General features: G+C 42.1%; 1 protein-coding gene across 1 annotated transcript; it reads left to right on the top strand.

Annotated features, from left to right (window-relative positions):
- Window positions 1-742: 742 nt before the first annotated feature.
- Window positions 743-17,174, top strand: cpsf3 (cleavage and polyadenylation specific factor 3). Its single transcript, XM_057823683.1, has 18 exons — window positions 743-939; window positions 1,946-2,009; window positions 3,310-3,407; window positions 3,484-3,612; window positions 8,399-8,576; window positions 8,645-8,734; window positions 8,806-8,956; window positions 11,066-11,241; window positions 11,295-11,453; window positions 11,524-11,670; window positions 13,602-13,754; window positions 13,818-13,926; window positions 13,990-14,088; window positions 14,153-14,247; window positions 14,315-14,402; window positions 14,471-14,537; window positions 16,704-16,800; window positions 16,896-17,174. The coding sequence occupies exons 1-18, from the start codon at window positions 869-871 to the stop codon at window positions 16,983-16,985; spliced, it is 2,061 nt and encodes a 686-aa protein (XP_057679666.1). The 5' UTR covers window positions 743-868; the 3' UTR covers window positions 16,986-17,174.
- The last annotated feature ends 1,167 nt before the right edge of the window (window positions 17,175-18,341 follow it).

Below are 18,341 nucleotides of genomic sequence, written 5' to 3'. Positions count from 1 at the left end.
TGTGAGTTTTGAGACTTGCTTACAAGCTTAAAAAAAAAAAAAAAAAGTTCTTACTTAACTTCTTTCTGTCCTCTTTTAGAAAAAGCTATCTACTGTAAGTACTGACAATCATTTGGGGCGAGAAGTTTGAAGTATGCAGTGCGACAAAATCTGATTAATATACAAAATATGGACGTATGGCTTGGATTGCACATATGGGTTTCACAGTACACTGTAATGAAATGGTAGGCCAAAAATATGGGCCCTTTTGCATTATTTTGCTTAGGGCCCCCAAATGGCCTGGGCCGGCCCTGCTTGAACTACTTCAGTTGTGTGTAATGAATCTAAAATATATGAAAGTCTAATGTTTATCGGTACATTACAGAAAATAATGAACTTTATCACAATATGCATTTTTTTAGAAGGACTATTATATATGTGTGTGTGTGTGTGTACATGTACAAAAGTTTTTTTTAATCGGCGTTTGGGGGAAAAGTGGAAAAGCATGTCATATATGTATCCCATGCTAAATCTCAATAAATACATTGAACATTAAAAAAAAAAAAAAAAAAAAAAATCTAAAAAAAAATCAATTAGGGCGGGGCGCTACTTCGCGGCTTTTCGGGTTCTGCTCCCCATTAACCGCGAAAAGCAAGGATCACTAGTACCGTGACTTCAGTTTAAAAAAAAAAAAAAGTATTCTAGTGTAGTGTAGTGGCCGACAGGTGGCGATCAAGCAAAGGTAACGCGCCAAGTACGTTCCGGCAGCTGCAACGACGAAGAAAAATGCGGAAGTAACACCACAAACTCGTTCAGAACTCCAACGCCGCTGTCCACATTGTGGTTTTGAAACATTTCTCGGGCGTTTGACGCCTTTTCAGACTGAAATATGACAAGCAAACGTAAATCTGAGGCGGCGGTGCCCGCGGAGGAAAGTGACCAGCTGCTAATTCGTCCTCTGTGAGTACTTGGAGAACTTTTCCTTTTGTCTTCAACACCCGCCAAACTGCTCTACCTCTTTATAAATGGCAATTAGTTCTTCAATCATTCTTTCTAATCTAAACCCTCACCCTGACTGGATTCTGATGCTGTGCGATCAATAGACGATTTTATTCATTTTACTAGACGAGATCAACCGAACACTTGCATAGCTAATTAAACATTTGTAATATGCTCGCAAAATGAGGCCAACTTTGCAACAATCACTAGTGGATGAGGGATTTTTATGCCTTTTCTTGTTTAAAATGGGGTCATTTATTTTGTTGAACGAATTATGTAAAAACAAGAGAATTAATCGAGTGATGTTGGGCGATAACATTTTTATTTTTCATATCGAACGTCCTCGATTCTTTTCACCATTTTTTAAAGCTTGCCTTTTAGTTTTGCTAGTTTTAAACAAATTGTTCTGAGGGATAAACAAGGCAAATTGAACTTTTTGTTGTTGTTTTTGTTATTACGTGATTGTCAATCAACATTTAAGATAGCCAGTGTATGAAAAACTAAATGTATTTTGTGTTTTATTATATATTTTTTTTAGATTGACCGTTTTTTATTGAAAAGCATATTCTTTCGACGTACAATACGAAGAGATTTTACAGATTTCTGTTGCTTTTCCTTTTACAAACAAAATGAAAAAAAAATGTGTTTTTTATTTTAATGCACAGTATGTGTCATTTTCTTTTTTTTTTTTTTTAATGTTTGCCTCAACTGGATTGTAACAAACTGCTTGAAAACTATAAACGTTGAACTATTTTTGAATGACTGTTAGCTATCTGCAAAACTACTGTCAGTTTGCATCCCCACCATGTTTGAGATATTAAACAATTCACGGCTCATCGCCGAGATTGACCTCAGTTTTTTTTCTCTGTCACATAAATTTTGTTTAACGCAACAACGTGAGATTGGATTCTTCGGTTGTGGCAGCAATACGTGTCTGTCATGACTAAATGCTATACTTTGTGTGCAGCGGAGCTGGCCAAGAGGTGGGAAGGTCCTGCATCATCCTGGAGTTCAAAGGCCGAAAGATCATGGTAAGCAGCACTTGGCGACGTTGTTGTTTTCAAGCTAGCAACTAAAGGAGCTCCAAAAAATCAATTATTACATGCATCGTGATTTGACACGCGACGATTCGATTGCGATTCATAAAGGTTCAAAAACGATGATTTTCACTCATAACTTTATGACAGCCGCTCGTAGCGGAACAAAATTCAAGACACGTCTGCTGCCCGGACACCGTTAGCGGACGCACGCACAATGTTATGATGGATGCTCCCGGTTACTGGGAGAGAGATTTACTTCTTTTTAAAAGACTGGAAAATAAATATGTGTATGAGACAGGCAGGCGCAAGTTAGTTTTTCGAGCGATAGGGGAAGAGAGATAGTTCGTTGCTTCTTGTCTTTCAGATGTCCAGCACAGCAGTAGCTTTAAGGCATTTCAATTGAAAAATGTCCTGAGTGTGTTACTAAGACCCGTGTGCGTCTATAAGAGGTGAGTACACAAGCCCTCTTGTACTGTTTAGGCTTTATTGTTGTTGTTTTTTAGATGTTAATAGATAGCGCCGAGCGCTAAGCTAGTGGGCTAATCGGCTGACGTGTATTTCATATGCAAAACATGTAAAACCATGATTAAGTAGAGCGGTAACACTACAAACATGCGAAATAGTACAGAGTCTGTTGTTGCAAGTGCTGCCTGGGAGCCGACAGGCGCGTGGGCGGGCAGGGAGAGAAGAAAGTGCGCGCGTTGTAATTAGTGTGTGTGGCGGTGTTGTTTTTTTATGTGCTCGGCAATAAGCGCCACAAGTTAAAAGTGATCAAGAGCGGTTGTGATTTCCACCTGTTACACAAGGGAGGTAACACTGTGAAAACAAAGTATATTGTTTAAAAGAAGTCTTATTTCTAAAGACAATTTGTTTGTGTCCAGAAAATGTGGAATTCATTCCAACAGTGTAAATTTGATTGTATTGTTGAGAAAAATAAGTACTCCCTTTAAAATGGTTCATGTTTTTGCACTTTTTGCAGAAAATAAATAAATAAATAAGCAGCTTTTTGTTGTATGGGCATATTTCCATCATTCCTGTTGATCATAAGGATATTTTAAATAAATAATGGACATAAATTTGTTTGGCTATTTTATAATTTTATATATATATTTTATATATCAGTAATGTACGGTACAGCGATAATCGTATAACCGCGATTATCATCAATACCGTGATCATCATCATTCAAAAATTGAATCGTGGCCCCCTGAATCGTAATCAAATCAATTCGCGGGGTGCCTAAGCTGGCACACACCTACTGGCAATGGCATCCTCATGCTTTGTACCACAGCTGGACTGCGGTATTCACCCAGGCCTGGAGGGCATGGACGCGCTGCCTTACATCGACCTGATCGACCCGGCCGAGATTGACCTGCTTCTCATCAGCCAGTCGGTCGTCGTCGTTCGCGACTCGCCGTTTTTGAACCGGCGTGCCGGTGACATGTTTTCTCCGTGCGGTTCCTAGTTTCCACCTGGATCACTGCGGCGCACTACCCTGGTTCCTGCAGAAGACCACCTTCAAGGGCCGTACCTTCATGACGCACGCCACCAAGGCCATCTACCGCTGGCTGCTGTCGGACTACGTTAAAGTCAGGTGGGTTCTAAAATTGCTAGCAGCTACAAATTGTAAGAGTTGCAGTAGCACCCTTCTTTTACTCGTTGGCTTGTCATTTTAGGCTTTATTGTACTTAGTTTTAGTAGTTTTACTTAGTCTGATAAGTTCTTTTCTGAAAGGAAATGAGTTTATCACTGAACGAACAATGTTCATTCGCTGCTAAATTGGTGGGATGGAGCGCTGTCGATGGGCAAATAGCAGTTGCTTGTTCATTGATCAAAACTTTAAAAAAAAATAAATAAATAAAAGAGGTTGAGAAATAAGCTAGTGATAACTTGATTTGAATGTCAATGCTAAAAGTCGACTGATACAGTGCTGGCCAAAAGTATTGACACCCCTGCAATTCTGTCAGATAATGCACAATTTCTCAGGAAAATGATTTCAATTACCAATGCTTTGGTAGTAATGTCTTCATTGATTTTGCTTGCAATGAAAAAACACAAAAGAGAATGAAAAAAATAAATAAAAGAAATCATTATCATTTTATTTTACACAAAACTCCAAAAATGTGCCGGACAAAAGCATTGGCACCCTTTGAAAAATCACCTGACGCTTCTCTAATTTGTGTAATTAATAGGGGTGTAACGGTACACAAAAATCTCGGTTCGGTATGTACAGTTGTGGTCAAAAGTTTACATACCCTTGTGAAGAACATAACGTCATGGCTCTCTTGAGTTTCCAGTTATTTCTACAACTCTGATTTTTCTCTGATAGAGTGGTTGGAACAGATACTTCTTTGTCACAAAAACCATTCATGAAGTTTGGTTCTTTTATGACTTTATTATGGGTGAACAGAAAAAAGTGATCAAATCTGCTGGGTCAAAAATATACATACAGCAGCGCTAATATTTGGTAACATGTCCCTTGGCCATTTCCACTTCACTTAGGCGCTTTTGGTAGCCATCCACAAGCTTCTGGTTGAATCTTTGACCACTCCTCTTGACAGAATTGGTGCAGTTCAGTTAAATTTGACGGCTTTCTGACATGGACTTGTTTCTTCAGCATTGTCCACAAGTTCTCAATGGGACTTTGGGAAGGCCATTCGAAAACCTTAATTCTAGCCTGATTTAGCCATTCCATTACCACTTTTGATGTGTGTCTGGGGTCATTGTCCTGTTGGAACACCCAACTGCGCCCAAGACCCAACCTTCGGGCTGATGACTTTAGGTTATCTTGAAGAATTTGAAGGTAATCATCCTTCTTCATTTTCCCATTTACTCCCTGTAAAGCACCAGTTCCATTGGCAGCAAAACAGCCCCACAGCATAATACTACCACCACCGTATTTGACGGTAGGCATGGTGTACTTGGGGTTAAAGGCCTCACCTTTTCTCCCCCAAACATATTGCTGGGCATTGTGGCCAAACAGCTGGATTTTTGTTTCGTCTGACCACAGAACTTTCCTCCAGAAGGTCTTATCTTTGTCCACGTGATCAGCAGCAAACTTCAGTCGAGCCTTAAGGTGCCGCTTTTGGAGCAAGGGCTTCCTTCTTGCACGGCAGCCTCTCAGTCCATGGAGATGCAAAACACGCTTGACTGTGGACACTTCCAGCAGCTTCTAATTCTTGGCAGATCTGCTTTTTGGTGATTCTCGGTCGAATCTTCACCCTCCTGACCAATTTTCTCTCAGCAGCAGGTGATAGCTTGCGTTTTCTTCCTGATCGTGGCAGTGACAAAACCGTGCCATGCACTTTATTCTTACAAACAATTGTTTGCACTGTTGCTCGTGGGACCTGCAGCTGCTTTGAAATGGCTCCAAGTGACTTTCCTGACTTGTTCAAGGCAATGATTCGCATTTTCAGATCCATGTATGTATATTTTTGACCCAGAAGATTTGATCACTTTTTTCTGTTCACCCATAATAAAGTCATAAAAGAACCAAACTTCATGAAAGTTTTTTGTGACAAAGAAGTATCTGTTCCAATCACTCTATCGGAGAAAAATCTGAGTTGTAGAAATAACTGGAAACACAAGAGAGCCATGACATTATGTTCTTCACAAGTGTATGTAAACTTTTGACCACAACTGTACCTCGGTTTTGAGGTCACGGTTCGGTTCATTTTCGGTACAGTAAGAAAACAAAATGCAAAATATAAATGTGCTAGTTGTTTATTGCACACGTTTGTGCTTTCAAGAATAGGAACATTAGCCTATAAAAAGCTTGAATTCTCCTCAAAAAGTAGCGGGTATTTAAAGATAATCCAACAACAATTTGCCTTTCAGACCCCGCGTATTGGTCTGCTTTATTTCTGAAAGGAAGAAGAAAAAAAAAGTCCTGTGCTAAAGAGAAAAGCAATCCCAATGACAAAGATTTTAACATGTATTTTACAAATGAAATGCCTTAATGATTTTTTTTTCTCCTTATGAACGGTTTTCAAAAGCTTTATTGGTGGATTTTCTCAAGTTAAAGCGCCACAGAGAAATTAATCAATTTAATTGTGTAAGCAGGATGTGCGTATTATTCTTATTATTTAACTACAGGTGTTTCAGCTCATTTCCAATTTATATTATTTAAATGGGCTATTATTTATTTTATTATGTGTTTAAATTTTACAAATGTGATGTAGTATTCATTTATATTGTATATTTTATGTTATGTGAATATTAGTTCCTACTTGTTTTGTTGTGGTAGGAGGGTTTTGTATTGAACACGGGGCCGTGTTGGTTATTATTATAGCAGAGAAGACAGCAATAAATCAACAAAGACAAGTCAACTGTGCCCGATCTACCACTCAAGAGATCTGATGGACTCAAAAAGTGGGTTACGATTGCATATTAGTTTTAAAATCGACCGGATCCACCGTATTTTAACACGAGTGACTTCCGCACCGCCCGATCATAGCTACCGGTAGTAGTATTGACACAGGAGGGTCGCGTCTCGCGTCAAATAATAAACTCTGCCGTTCTTTTCGCGCGCGTCGCGTTGAGCCGCTTCTGGAACGCGTCTAACACGCGGCTGCACTGCGACTGGTGTGCATTAGCTGATTGACTTTAATGCCCACGTTACGCTGCGTTCTCGCAGCAGCCACGTTGTCGCGCCGTTGACGTTTCTGGGTTATACTGTCCTACCGTGTTGGTCCTCATAGTACAGAAGACGTAGTAAATATAATCCCTACAAAGAAACTGTAACCTGATGGACTCATAGCCTCAAAAAGTAAGGGTTACACTACGTCAGAAACTCGTTCCGTACGCCTCCGTTCCGAACCGAGCGCCACATACCGAAACGGTTCAATACAAATACATGTACCGTTACACCTAGTTATTAACAGTACCTGTTACTTACCTGTGGCACATAACAGATGGTGGCAAAAACGAAATCACACTTGCAGCCAGGTAAAATGGATTAAAGTTGACTCAACCTCTGTCCTGTGTCCTTGTGTGTACCACATTGAGCATGGTGAAAAGAAAGCCAAAGATCTGTCTGAGGACTTGTGAGGAAGCATGGGCAATGAATGAATGAATGAAAAAAAAAATCTAATTATTAGCACTTTACACAAAACTCAAAAAATGGGTCAGACAAAATTATTGGCACCCTCAGCTTAATACTTGGTAGCGTAACCATTACACAAAATAACTGCGAACAACCGCTTCCGGTATCCATCTTACAGTGCTCTGCTGGAATTTTAGACCATTCTTCTTTGAGCAACTGCTCCAGGTCTCCAGGAGATTTGAAGGGTGCCATTTTCAGATCTCTCCACAGGTGTTCTATGGGATTCAGGTCTGGCCACTTTAGAAGTCTCCAGTGCTTTCGCTCTAACCATTTTCTAGTGCTTTTTGAAGTCTGTTTTGGGTCATTGTCCTGCTGGAAGACCCATGACCTCTGAGAGACACCCAGCTTTCTCACACTGGGCCCTACATTATGCTGCAAAATTTCTTGGTAGGCTTCAGACTTCATTACGGTCAAGCAGTCCAGTGCCAGAGGCAGCAAAGCAACCCCAAAACATCAGGGAACCTCCGCCATGTTTGACTGTGGGGACCGTGTTCTTATCTTTGAAGGCCTCGTTTTTTTGTCCCTGTAAACTCCATGTTGATGCCTCTTCCCAAAAAGCTTTACTTTTGTCTCATCTGACGAGAGAACATTCTTCCAAAATGTTTTTGGCTTTGTCAGGTAGTCACTGTGCCTTTACACTTATTGATGACACTGCGCACGGTAGACACAGGAACATTCAGGTCTTTGGAGATGGACTTGTAGCCTTGAGATTGCCCATGCTTCCTCACAATTTTGCTTCTCAAGTCCTCAGACAGTTCTTCTTTCTTTTCTCCATGCTCAATGTGGTACACACAAGGACACAGGACAGAGGTTGAGTCAACTTTAATCCATTTTAACTGGGTGCAGGTGTGATTTAGTTATTGCCACCACCTGTTATGTGCCACAAATAAGTAACGGGTACTGTTAATGACACAAATTAGAGAAGCATCACGTGATTTTTCAAAGGGTGCCAATACTTTTGTCCGGCCCATTTTGGGTAAAATGATTATGATTTAATTTTTTTTCATTCTCATTTGTTTTTTTTCATTGCAAGCAAAATAAATGAAGATATTACTACCAAAGGATTTGTAATTGCAATCATTTTCTGGGAGAAATTGAGCATTATGTGACACAATTGCAGGGGTGCCAATACTTTTGGCCAGCACTATAGAAGATGCTTGTTCATTGATCAAATCTTTTAAAAAATAGCTTGAGAAATAAGCGAGTGATTACTTAATTTGAATGTCAATGCTGCCGGTTGACCAAAAAAACATCACGTTATGACGCCCACCGTTAGCAACATCTCAGCCGACGAAATGCTGTACACCGAGACCGACTTGGAGGAGAGCATGGAGAAGATCGAGACCATCAACTTCCACGAGGTCAAGGAAGTAGCCGGCGTCAAGTTCTGGTGCTACCACGCCGGACACGTGCTAGGCGCCGCCATGTTCATGATCGAGATCGCCGGAGTCAAGGTAAGCTCCATCCCGCCTCGTCGCGTCCCGCCGGGAGCCAAACTGAACTTAAACGTGCGCTTGTCCAGTTGTTGTACACAGGCGACTTCTCGCGTCAGGAGGACCGCCACTTGATGGCGGCCGAGATCCCTAGCGTCAAACCCGACATCCTCATAACGGTCGGCGCTTGTGTTTGCGAGCATTGGCGTCTCGTAAGCCGTCCTGCTAACGTGTCGCCCGCATGTGTTAGGAGTCGACGTACGGGACGCACATCCACGAGAAGCGCGAAGAGCGCGAGGCGCGCTTCTGCAACACGGTCCACGACATCGTCAACCGGGAGGGACGCTGTTTGATTCCCGTCTTCGCGCTGGGACGAGCGCAGGAGCTCCTGCTCATCCTGGGTGGGTTTGCGAGCGCACGCGGTCAATCAAATGAGAAGTTGCTGTAATCAAAATATATACAGTGGGGAAAATAAGTATTTAGTCAACCACTAATTGCGATTGATAACTATAGACATGTTTAGTTCTTGATAAAACTGCTTTGTCATTCTGACCTTTTAAACCGGCCTTGGTTCCACAGGTCAACTTTGAGGACAAGCCACAGACATTGGGTAACCAAACTGTCTGGGACATTTAAGAAACCATATTGTTGTATTTTATTACTTGCCAAATGCTATTGGTTCCTGAAATGTACAGTGGGGCAAATAAGTATTTAGTCAACCACTAATTGTGCAAGTTCTCCCACTTGAATATATTAGAGAGGCCTGTAATTGTCAACATTGGTAAACCTCAACCATGAGAGACAGAATGTGGAAAAAACCCCAGAAAATCACATTGTTTGATTTTTAAAGAATTTCCAAACCATGGTGGAAAATAAGTATTTGGTCAATACCAAAAGTTCATCTCAATACTTTGTTATGTACCCTTTGTTGGCAATAACGGAGGCCAAATTTTTTGTCACTCTTCACAAGCTTTTGACACACTGTTGCTGGTATTTTGGCCCATTCCTCCATGCAGATCTCCTCTAGAGAAGTGATGTTTTGGAGCTGTCGTAGGGCAACGCGAACTTTCAACTCCCTCTGCAGATTTTCTGTGGGGTTGAGGTCTAGACACTGGCTAGGCCACTCCAGGACCTTGAAATGCTTCTTACGCAGCCACTCCTATGTTGCCCCGGCTGTGTATTTGGGATCATTGTCATGCTGAAAGACCCAGCCAGGTCTCATCTTCCATGCCCTTGCTGACGCGAGGAGATTTTCATCCAAAATCTCTCGATACATGGCCCCATTCATTCTTTCCTTTACACAGATCAGTCGTCTTGGTCCCTGTGCAGAAAAACAGCTCCAAAGCATGATGTTTCCACCCCCATGCTTCACAGTGGGTATGGTGTTCTTCGGCTGCAATTCAGTATTCTTTCTCTTTCAAACACGAGAACCTGTGTTTCTACCAAAAAGTTCTATTTTGGTTTCATCTGACCATAACACATTCTCCCAGTCCTCTTCTGGATCATCCAAATGCTCTTTAGCGAACCGCAGACAGGCCTGGACGTGTACTGACTACAGCAGGGGGACACGTCTGGCAGTGCAGGATTTGAGTCCCTGGCGGCGCATTGTGTTACTGATAGTGGCCTTTGTTACTGTGGTCCCAGGTCTCTGTAAGTCATCACTAGGTCCCCCCGTGTGGTTCTGGGATTTTTGCTCACTGTTGTTGTTATCATTTTGGCGCCACGGCGTGAGATCTTGCATGGAGCCCCAGATCAAGGGAGATTATCAGTGGTCTTGTATGTCTTCCATTTTCTAATAATTGCTCCCACAGTTGATTTCTTTACACCAAGCGTTTTACCTATTGCAGATTCAGTCTTCTCAGCCTGGTGCAGGTCTACAGTGTATTCTCTGGTGTCCTTCGACAGCTCTTGGGTCTTGGCCATAGTGGAGTTTGGAGTGTGACTGACTGAGGTTGTGGACAGGTGTCTTTTATACCGATAATGAGTTAAAACAGGTGCCATTAATACAGTGGAGCCTTGTTAGAAGTTAGACCTCTTTGACAGCCAGAAATCTTGCCTGTTTGTAGGTGACCAAATACTTATTTTCCACTCTAATTTGGAAATAAATTCTTTAAAATTCAATCAATGTGATTTTCTTTTTTTTTTTCCCCACATTTTGTCTCTCATGGTTGAGGTTTACCCATGTTGACAATTACAGGCCTCTGAAATCTTTTCAAGTAGGAGAACTTGCACAATTGGTGGTTGACTAAATACTTAATTGTCCCACTGTAGATTAGACTGTAGATGCCTTAACTTCTAGATCAGGGCTTTAAAACAAAGAAAAAAAAATTAAGAGGTTCAAAAATGAGGCTAAACCATTTTGCGATCAACAAGCAGTCGATTGACTATCTTTTAAATTGCTGATAAGTCAAACATTAGTTTACCTGCCATTGACTGTGCAAGACGTCCAATCCGTTTGGACCGGGAACGTCTACGATACTAATGCATTAGTATATTTGCACGTGTCACAGACGAGTACTGGCAGAACCACCCGGAGCTTCACGACATCCCCATCTACTATGCGTCGTCGCTGGCCCGCAAGTGCATGGCCGTCTACCAGACGTACATCAACGCCATGAACGACAAGATCCGCAAGGCCATCAACGTCAACAACCCCTTCGTCTTCAAACACATCAGCAACCTCAAGGTACTCGGCTCGTCGTCCTCTGCCGACGCTAGCGCTAACGCCGGCCTCCGCAGAGCATGGACCATTTTGACGACATCGGGCCGAGCGTGGTGATGGCGTCCCCCGGCATGATGCAGAGCGGTTTGTCGCGAGAGCTGTTCGAGAGCTGGTGCACCGACAAGCGCAACGGCGTCATCATCGCCGGATACTGCGTGGAGGGAACCCTCGCCAAGGTCTGACAACCTATTTGGGTGGGGGTGAAGAAAACGGGATGCGCCAAAGTCAACCGGCCTTACTTTTCAGCACATCATGACGGAGCCGGAAGAGATCAGCACCATGTCGGGTCAAAAGCTTCCTTTGAAGATGTCCGTGGACTACATCTCCTTCTCGGCGCACACAGACTACCGGCAGACCAGCGAGTTCATCCGAGCGCTCAAGCCTCCGCACGTGGTGAGCCCCGCCCCGCCCCGGACCGGACCGCTCTCCCTCTGTTAGGGTCGAACACCTGAAACTGGCAAAGGAGCACATTCGAGTATTGCCTTCTGGCAAGCTAGCACGCGCCCATTTTTAATCCCAACCAATTCTAAGCGTACTGCAGTTACACTTTCCTCTTTTAGTGTAATTGGGAGTATCCTAGCTACACAAGTTTCTAGAGCTGCAGCTATCGATTATTTCAGTAATCAATTAATCAACTAGTTAGTTCGAATGAGCGGATTAGGAACATTTAATGCGTTGCAGAATCAATTTTAGAAGATGTAAAACAGGTTTGCGAAGAAAGCACTTTCAAAAGTGCATTAAATGGGAATACAAAATGTGTTTTTTCAAACTATGCAGTATTTCACTTTCATTTTACAAGATAATTTCAAAATAAACCCGAGTTTAGCCTCAAATGGTGTAAAAAAATTAAATAATAATCAAAAATCAAAGTACGACAAAAGAACAATTGGCTAATTTGCATGGCAAAAGTCCACTAGCTTACATGCTATAAAATGCTAACGCTGTTTTTCAACAAATGGTTCAAACACATATTCCCACAAAAAAATATTGTAAATATACTTCCAAACTAACAATCATATTCGCGCAAACAAAAACTTGTGTTGGTCTTAGCAGGGAGCAGATGAATCCAGCCATGTTAGATGAGTAATGTCATATTCACGGTTTCCACTCGAGTACAGTGTACCCACCCAAATCAATAAAACTAAATGCATGCCCTTTCAAAACAAACCATCTAAGTACAACAAAAGAACAATTTTCTACCTTGCATAGCAAAAGTCCGCTAGCTTAAATTCTGTACAATGCTAATGATTTTAATTTTTACAATGCTCTTAACAAATTCCTCAAAAACATATCCCACAAATAACTGCTAAATATACTTCTAAATTACAAATTCATAAGCAATTATACTAATGCAAACAAAAACTTAAGTTGGTCTTAACAGAGAGCAGCTGGATCAAGCCATGTTAGATGAGTAATGTCATATTCACTGTTTCCACTCGAGTACAGTGTAAACAGCCAAATCAATAAAAATAAATGTGTACACTTTCAAAACAAACCATCTAAGTACAACAAAAGAACAATTTTCTACCTTACATAGCAAAAGTCAGCTAGTTTAAATGCTATATCATGCTAATGTTATTATTATTATTATTATTTTTGCAATGCTCTTACAAATTCCTCAAAAACATATTCCCACAAAATAACTGCTAAATATACTTCTAAATTACAAATTCATAAACAATTATATTAACGCAAACAAAAACTTATGTTGGTCTTAACCGAGAGCAGCTGGATCAAGCCATGTTAGACGAGTAATGTCATATTCACTGTTTCCACTCGAGTACAGTGTAAACATCCAAATCAATAAAAATAAATGCGTGCACTTCCAAAACAAACCATCTAAGTACAACAAAAGAACAATTTTCTACCTTGCATAGCAAAAGTCAGCTAGCTTAAAAGCTATATCATGCTAATGTTTTTTTTTTTTTTCTTGCAATGCTCTTAACAAATTGCTCAAGAACATTCATTCATTCATTCATTCATTTTCCATGCCGCTTCTTCCACACGAGGGTCGCGGATGCTCAAGAACATATCCCACAAAAAAAACTGCTAAATATACAAATTTAAATTACAAATGCATAAACAAAGATGTTGGTCTTAACAGGGAGCAGCTGGATCCAGCCATGTTAGATGAGTTGCCATATTGACTGTTGCCACTAGAGCGCAGTGTACCCATCCAAATCAATAAAACTCAATGCACTTTCAAAAAAACAAACATTAAAACGCCAATCCAATGAAACGAATCCTCGAAGCTTTTTTTTTTCTAATCAAATTACTCGAGTTAATTGTTAACCCACCTTTCCTCCCTCTCCGGTCCTTCTCAGATCCTGGTCCACGGCGAGCAGAACGAGATGGCGCGACTGAAGGCGGCGCTGATCCGCGAGTACGAAGACAACGAGCAGGTCCACATTGAAGTGCACAACCCCAGAAACACGGAGGTGGTCACGCTCAACTTTCGAGGGGAGAAGCTGGCAAAGGTACGTCGTTTGGTTCGGCACGGTCCAACTGGCGCCGATAACTCTTTCCGTGCCCCACCGCAGGTGATGGGCTCGCTGGCGGATAAGGCGTGCACGCAAGGCCAGAGGGTGTCTGGTATCCTGGTTAAGAAAAACTTCAACTATCACATCCTCACGCCTTCGGACCTATCAGGTATCACGCGTGCACACGTGCAGGGGAAGCGCAGCGAAGTTGAACTACCGTGATTTCCTTCAGAGTACACCGATCTGAGCGTGGGCACCATCACGCAGACGCAGGCCATCCCGTACACGGGACCCATCTCGCTGCTGGTCAGCCAACTCCGATGCCTGACAGGTAACGCCGACGCGTCCGCTCACGCGAAGCCCGCTTTCCTCACCCGTGTCGTCGACGCGTTCAGGCGACGTGGAGCAAGTGGAGCCCGCCGAGAAGATCACCGTGCGGATTTTCAAGAGTGTCACTCTAGTCTACGAATCCGGCATGGTCACGCTGGAGGTGGGATTTCCGCGACGACGACGAAGAGGCGCCGGCCCCGTTGAAACGTTTTGTGTTCTCCGCTCAGTGGCTGGCCAACCCTTTGAACGACATGTACGCCGACGTGGTGACCACGGTGGTTCTGGAGGTCCAGTCCAATCCCAACGCTCAGAAGAGTCAGTGAAGGGGAAAGCGGGTGATCACCTTACCGCGCTTGATCTTTCACCTCCAACTCTGTTTTCAGTCCTGGAGGCGCGGCCCGAAACGTTTGACCAGGAAGTCTTTGTGGAAAGACTGGAACTTATGCTGCAGTGAGTACAGACCTGTTTTAGCTTGAGAGCTCGGCCTGGTTTTAGTCCCAAGTTCTAGTATACTTCCTAACTTTGGTTTGAACCTTTAGTAATATGTACTGTATTGGCCCGAATATAAGACGGCCCTGATTAAAAAAGACTTTTTGAACACCAAATTCATTTTTATACAGAAAATAATAACAGTACATCTGAAACAAATGGTTATAACAAAATATTTGAGAGAAAATGCATGTGATTTTGCCTCATTCAAATCTTAATATCTGTACATTTAAGTATGTAAACTAAAGTGCAATAACATTCGTAAATGAATGGCTTCTGGTTTTTGAAATGTAAATAAACCAATCTATTGTGATAAAACAACAAAATTGCAATAACTGCATTAACCATCGAAGTGAAGTCTAACTGTGACTGTAGTCTTGAAATAAATCTGAATAAGGAAAAACATTGCAATGAAATAATGCAAACTGGTTAAACTTGGGAGTAGCTGAGATCTGTCAGGACAGAACATCGCTTCAATGATATCTGGCGCCATCTAGCGTCGTGAATGGGTATAACGTGGGTATAACTTTCGTGGCACGCCAGACCCACTTAGAGTGTTTGTTGCCAAAAAGCTCAATCTTGGTCTCATCTGACCAAAGCACACGGACCCAGTTGAAGCCTGGGACCGTGAAAGATGCGCATGCTGAAAAGCACCTCATACCCACTGAAGAATGGGGGTGGGTCAGTGATGCTATGGGGCTGTTTTGCTTCCAAAGGCCCTGGGAACCCTGAGCATCATGAATGCTTTGAAATACCAGAACATTTTAAATCAAAATCTGTTGCCCGAAAGCTGAAGATGGTTCGTCACTGGCTCTTTCAGCAAGACAATGACCGTAAACATATGGCCAAATCTACACAGAAATGGTTCACCAGACACAAAATCAAGCTCCTCCCATGGCCATCTCAGTCCCCAGACCTTGTTATGTTGGCAAAAGGGGGTTGTACAAAGTATTAACACCAGGGGTGCTAATAATTGTGACACACATTATTTGATGTCAAATAATTATTTCTTTATGTGGGATTTTTCCCCACGGAATAAATGCACTTGTATTGAAGGTTTGGTTTTTCTCTTTTTTTTTTCTATTAAGGTTCCATATTATTTGAATTAAAAAAATATATTAGAAGCTAAAAAACACATCTTAACCAGGGGTGCCAATAATTATGGAGGGCACTGTAAACATGGAACCCACCAAAAGAAAGATTAGACTCTCTTATTTCAGCGGGAAAAAAATAGTTCATATCTTTTTCCATTCTTTAGAAATCAGCATTAGAAAATAGCTTAGTTTGAGCAATTTTTCAATTTCTGATGAAAAAAAAAAAGAGAAATTGACCTTTTTGTAAAAGCATATATTTCAAACATTGACTTTAAGTTATTTTTTGCTCTTGTGACATCCCAAACATCTGAATGTTTTCCTTCTACAAAATAACATAAAAAAAACAAGACAAATGGAGCTTTTGATAGCAAAGTAACAATTTATTTACACAGAACTAAACTATTGAACTGAGAGATGACGCTGTTTTGCGTGTTTCCGGCTGAGTTACGAGACACTAGTGGCCGAACACGGCAAAGCGAACTCTACTTAACGAGCAATACAGACTCAACAACATCATCCGCAACACTGGAGATCCCGATCGTTCCGCTCGGTCGTCCAATGCCTGGCATCCCGGACGTCCTCCATGATTGTTCTGCTCGGTCGTCCGCCACCTGGCATCCTGCTGGTCGTCGCACTTGGTCGTTCGTCGCCTGGCGTCCCGGATGTCCTCCCGGTCGTCCTGCTCGGGCTTCCCACGCCTGGCGATCTGGACGTCCATTCGGTCGTCTTCTGCCGGCGCCGCGGCCGTTCATTCGGTTGAATCGGGTTGCGGGTTTTACCAAATGCGCTATTGCCCTCCAGTGGCCAGTTTTATTGCTTTAAAATGGATTTCCAGCATTGTGCTTTGGAGCTAAGTTGCATCAGAACCTAGAGATGTCTCTTGCGAAAACAAAAAAGTAAAAGTAATTACAGTCTTTGGGACACTGAAGCTATTAAAAATAAAACTTATTTATACGTTTTTGGGAGCAAATGAGTTAAGAACCACTGTCCTAGGATCTGAACATCAGATTTTTAATCTGCTATCTGTGTGTAGTGACATGTTCGGGGAGGACTGCGTCCAATTCAAAGACGGCGACAAAGTGACGGTCAACGTGGACGGCGCTTCGGCTCACGTGGACCCCGAGACTCGCGTAAGTATCCAAAATTGTCCCCGGCCCATTCTGCGGCCACGCGCGACGTCATCGCCGCTAGACATACCCCGGTAATGTGATTCTTCCACCTGCAGGAGGTGACGTGCGTCGAGGACGAGTCTCTGAAGGACATGCTGGAGGTTGCCGTGCATCGGCTGTACGAAGCTCTCAACCCCGTCTGCTGATCGGGAGAGAGGCTGACACTCAAGTTTGGATTCTTTTACATTTTCTTTCTTAAAATAAACCTGGGGAAAATCAATGGAGAGACTCGGTCTTGTATTAGCGTAACAGTGGACTGTCCTGTCGGTTTGAGTCTTTCAGTGTACCCACGTGCTGCTCCCAGACAAGAAGCCTACCCAGAATCACGAGCAAGAGTCGTTCAGCCACCTCTTTTATTATTCCTTTAACTATCCAAAGCAGGGACCTCCCTTTGTACAAAATGTACAGTCCCTGACAAAAATCTTGTCGCTTATCCATTTTGTAGAAACAATTGCTAATAACCTGACTTTTAATGATTCAATTGGTTTCAGAAATGACTCGAATGAAAGCTAAGACCCTCCCAAATGATGTTGAATGTACAAAAATATATTTGTATCACTGAAAAAAGATTATCATTTAATGAAGACATAAAGGTCCAATTTTAGTAAGTAGTGTGAAAATTGAACAAAAAATTGAACAAAAAATGTACTTCAAATACAAAAACATGTTGCATAACATAAGCGAATTAAATAGTGGTGCTGTGAGATCCAAATTTAATATTTTGTATCACTTTAATGGGCTTGAAGGACTGCATCTATGCGGTTCGGCAAGGATTCATACGATTTATTGATGAAGCCATCAGAAACATCAAAGAAAGCAGTCTTGCATGCCTCCCAGAGTTCATCAACATTCTTGGCTTTCGTCTTCCATGCTTCCTTTTTCACCATGTTCATGTCTGGTGACTGGGCTGGCCAGTCCTGGAGGATCTTGATCTTCTTTGCCTTGAGGAACTTTGAGGGAGAGATTGAAGTATGCGATGGAGCACCATCCTGCTGCAGAATTTGTCCCTTTTTATGGTTAGGATTGGAAGAGGCAGCTAAGATTTGTTGATATTTCAGACTATTTATGTTGCCTTCCACCCTCCCGCACACCCCCAATACTGGATGTAACCCCAGACCATGATTTTGCCACCACCAAACTTCACTGTTTTCTGAGTGAATCTCGGATCCATGTGGGCTCCAGTAGGTCTCCTGTAGTCCTGCAACGATTAATCGATTAACTTGAGTATTCTATTAGAAAAAAATATTCGAATTAAATTGCTTCGAGTATTCGTTTGATTAATTTAATTAATTAAAGTGGCGTTGTAATGGTTTATCTTGAAAGTCTTTGCATTTAGTTTTATTGATTAGGGTGGATACACTGCTCTCTGGTCTGCCTCATTTCACATGGCTGAATCCAACTGCTCCCTGTTAAGAACACCAGATGTTAAGTTTTTGTTTGAGCTAATGTTTTTTAATGCATTTGTAATTTCGTTTGTAGATATATTTAGCCGTTTTTTTGTG

The sequence above is a fragment of the Corythoichthys intestinalis genome, chromosome 19, assembly GCF_030265065.1.
Source record: "Corythoichthys intestinalis isolate RoL2023-P3 chromosome 19, ASM3026506v1, whole genome shotgun sequence".
In the NCBI taxonomy this organism is placed as follows: Eukaryota; Metazoa; Chordata; class Actinopteri; order Syngnathiformes; family Syngnathidae; genus Corythoichthys; species Corythoichthys intestinalis.
This window is presented reverse-complemented; position numbering and strand designations above follow the sequence as displayed.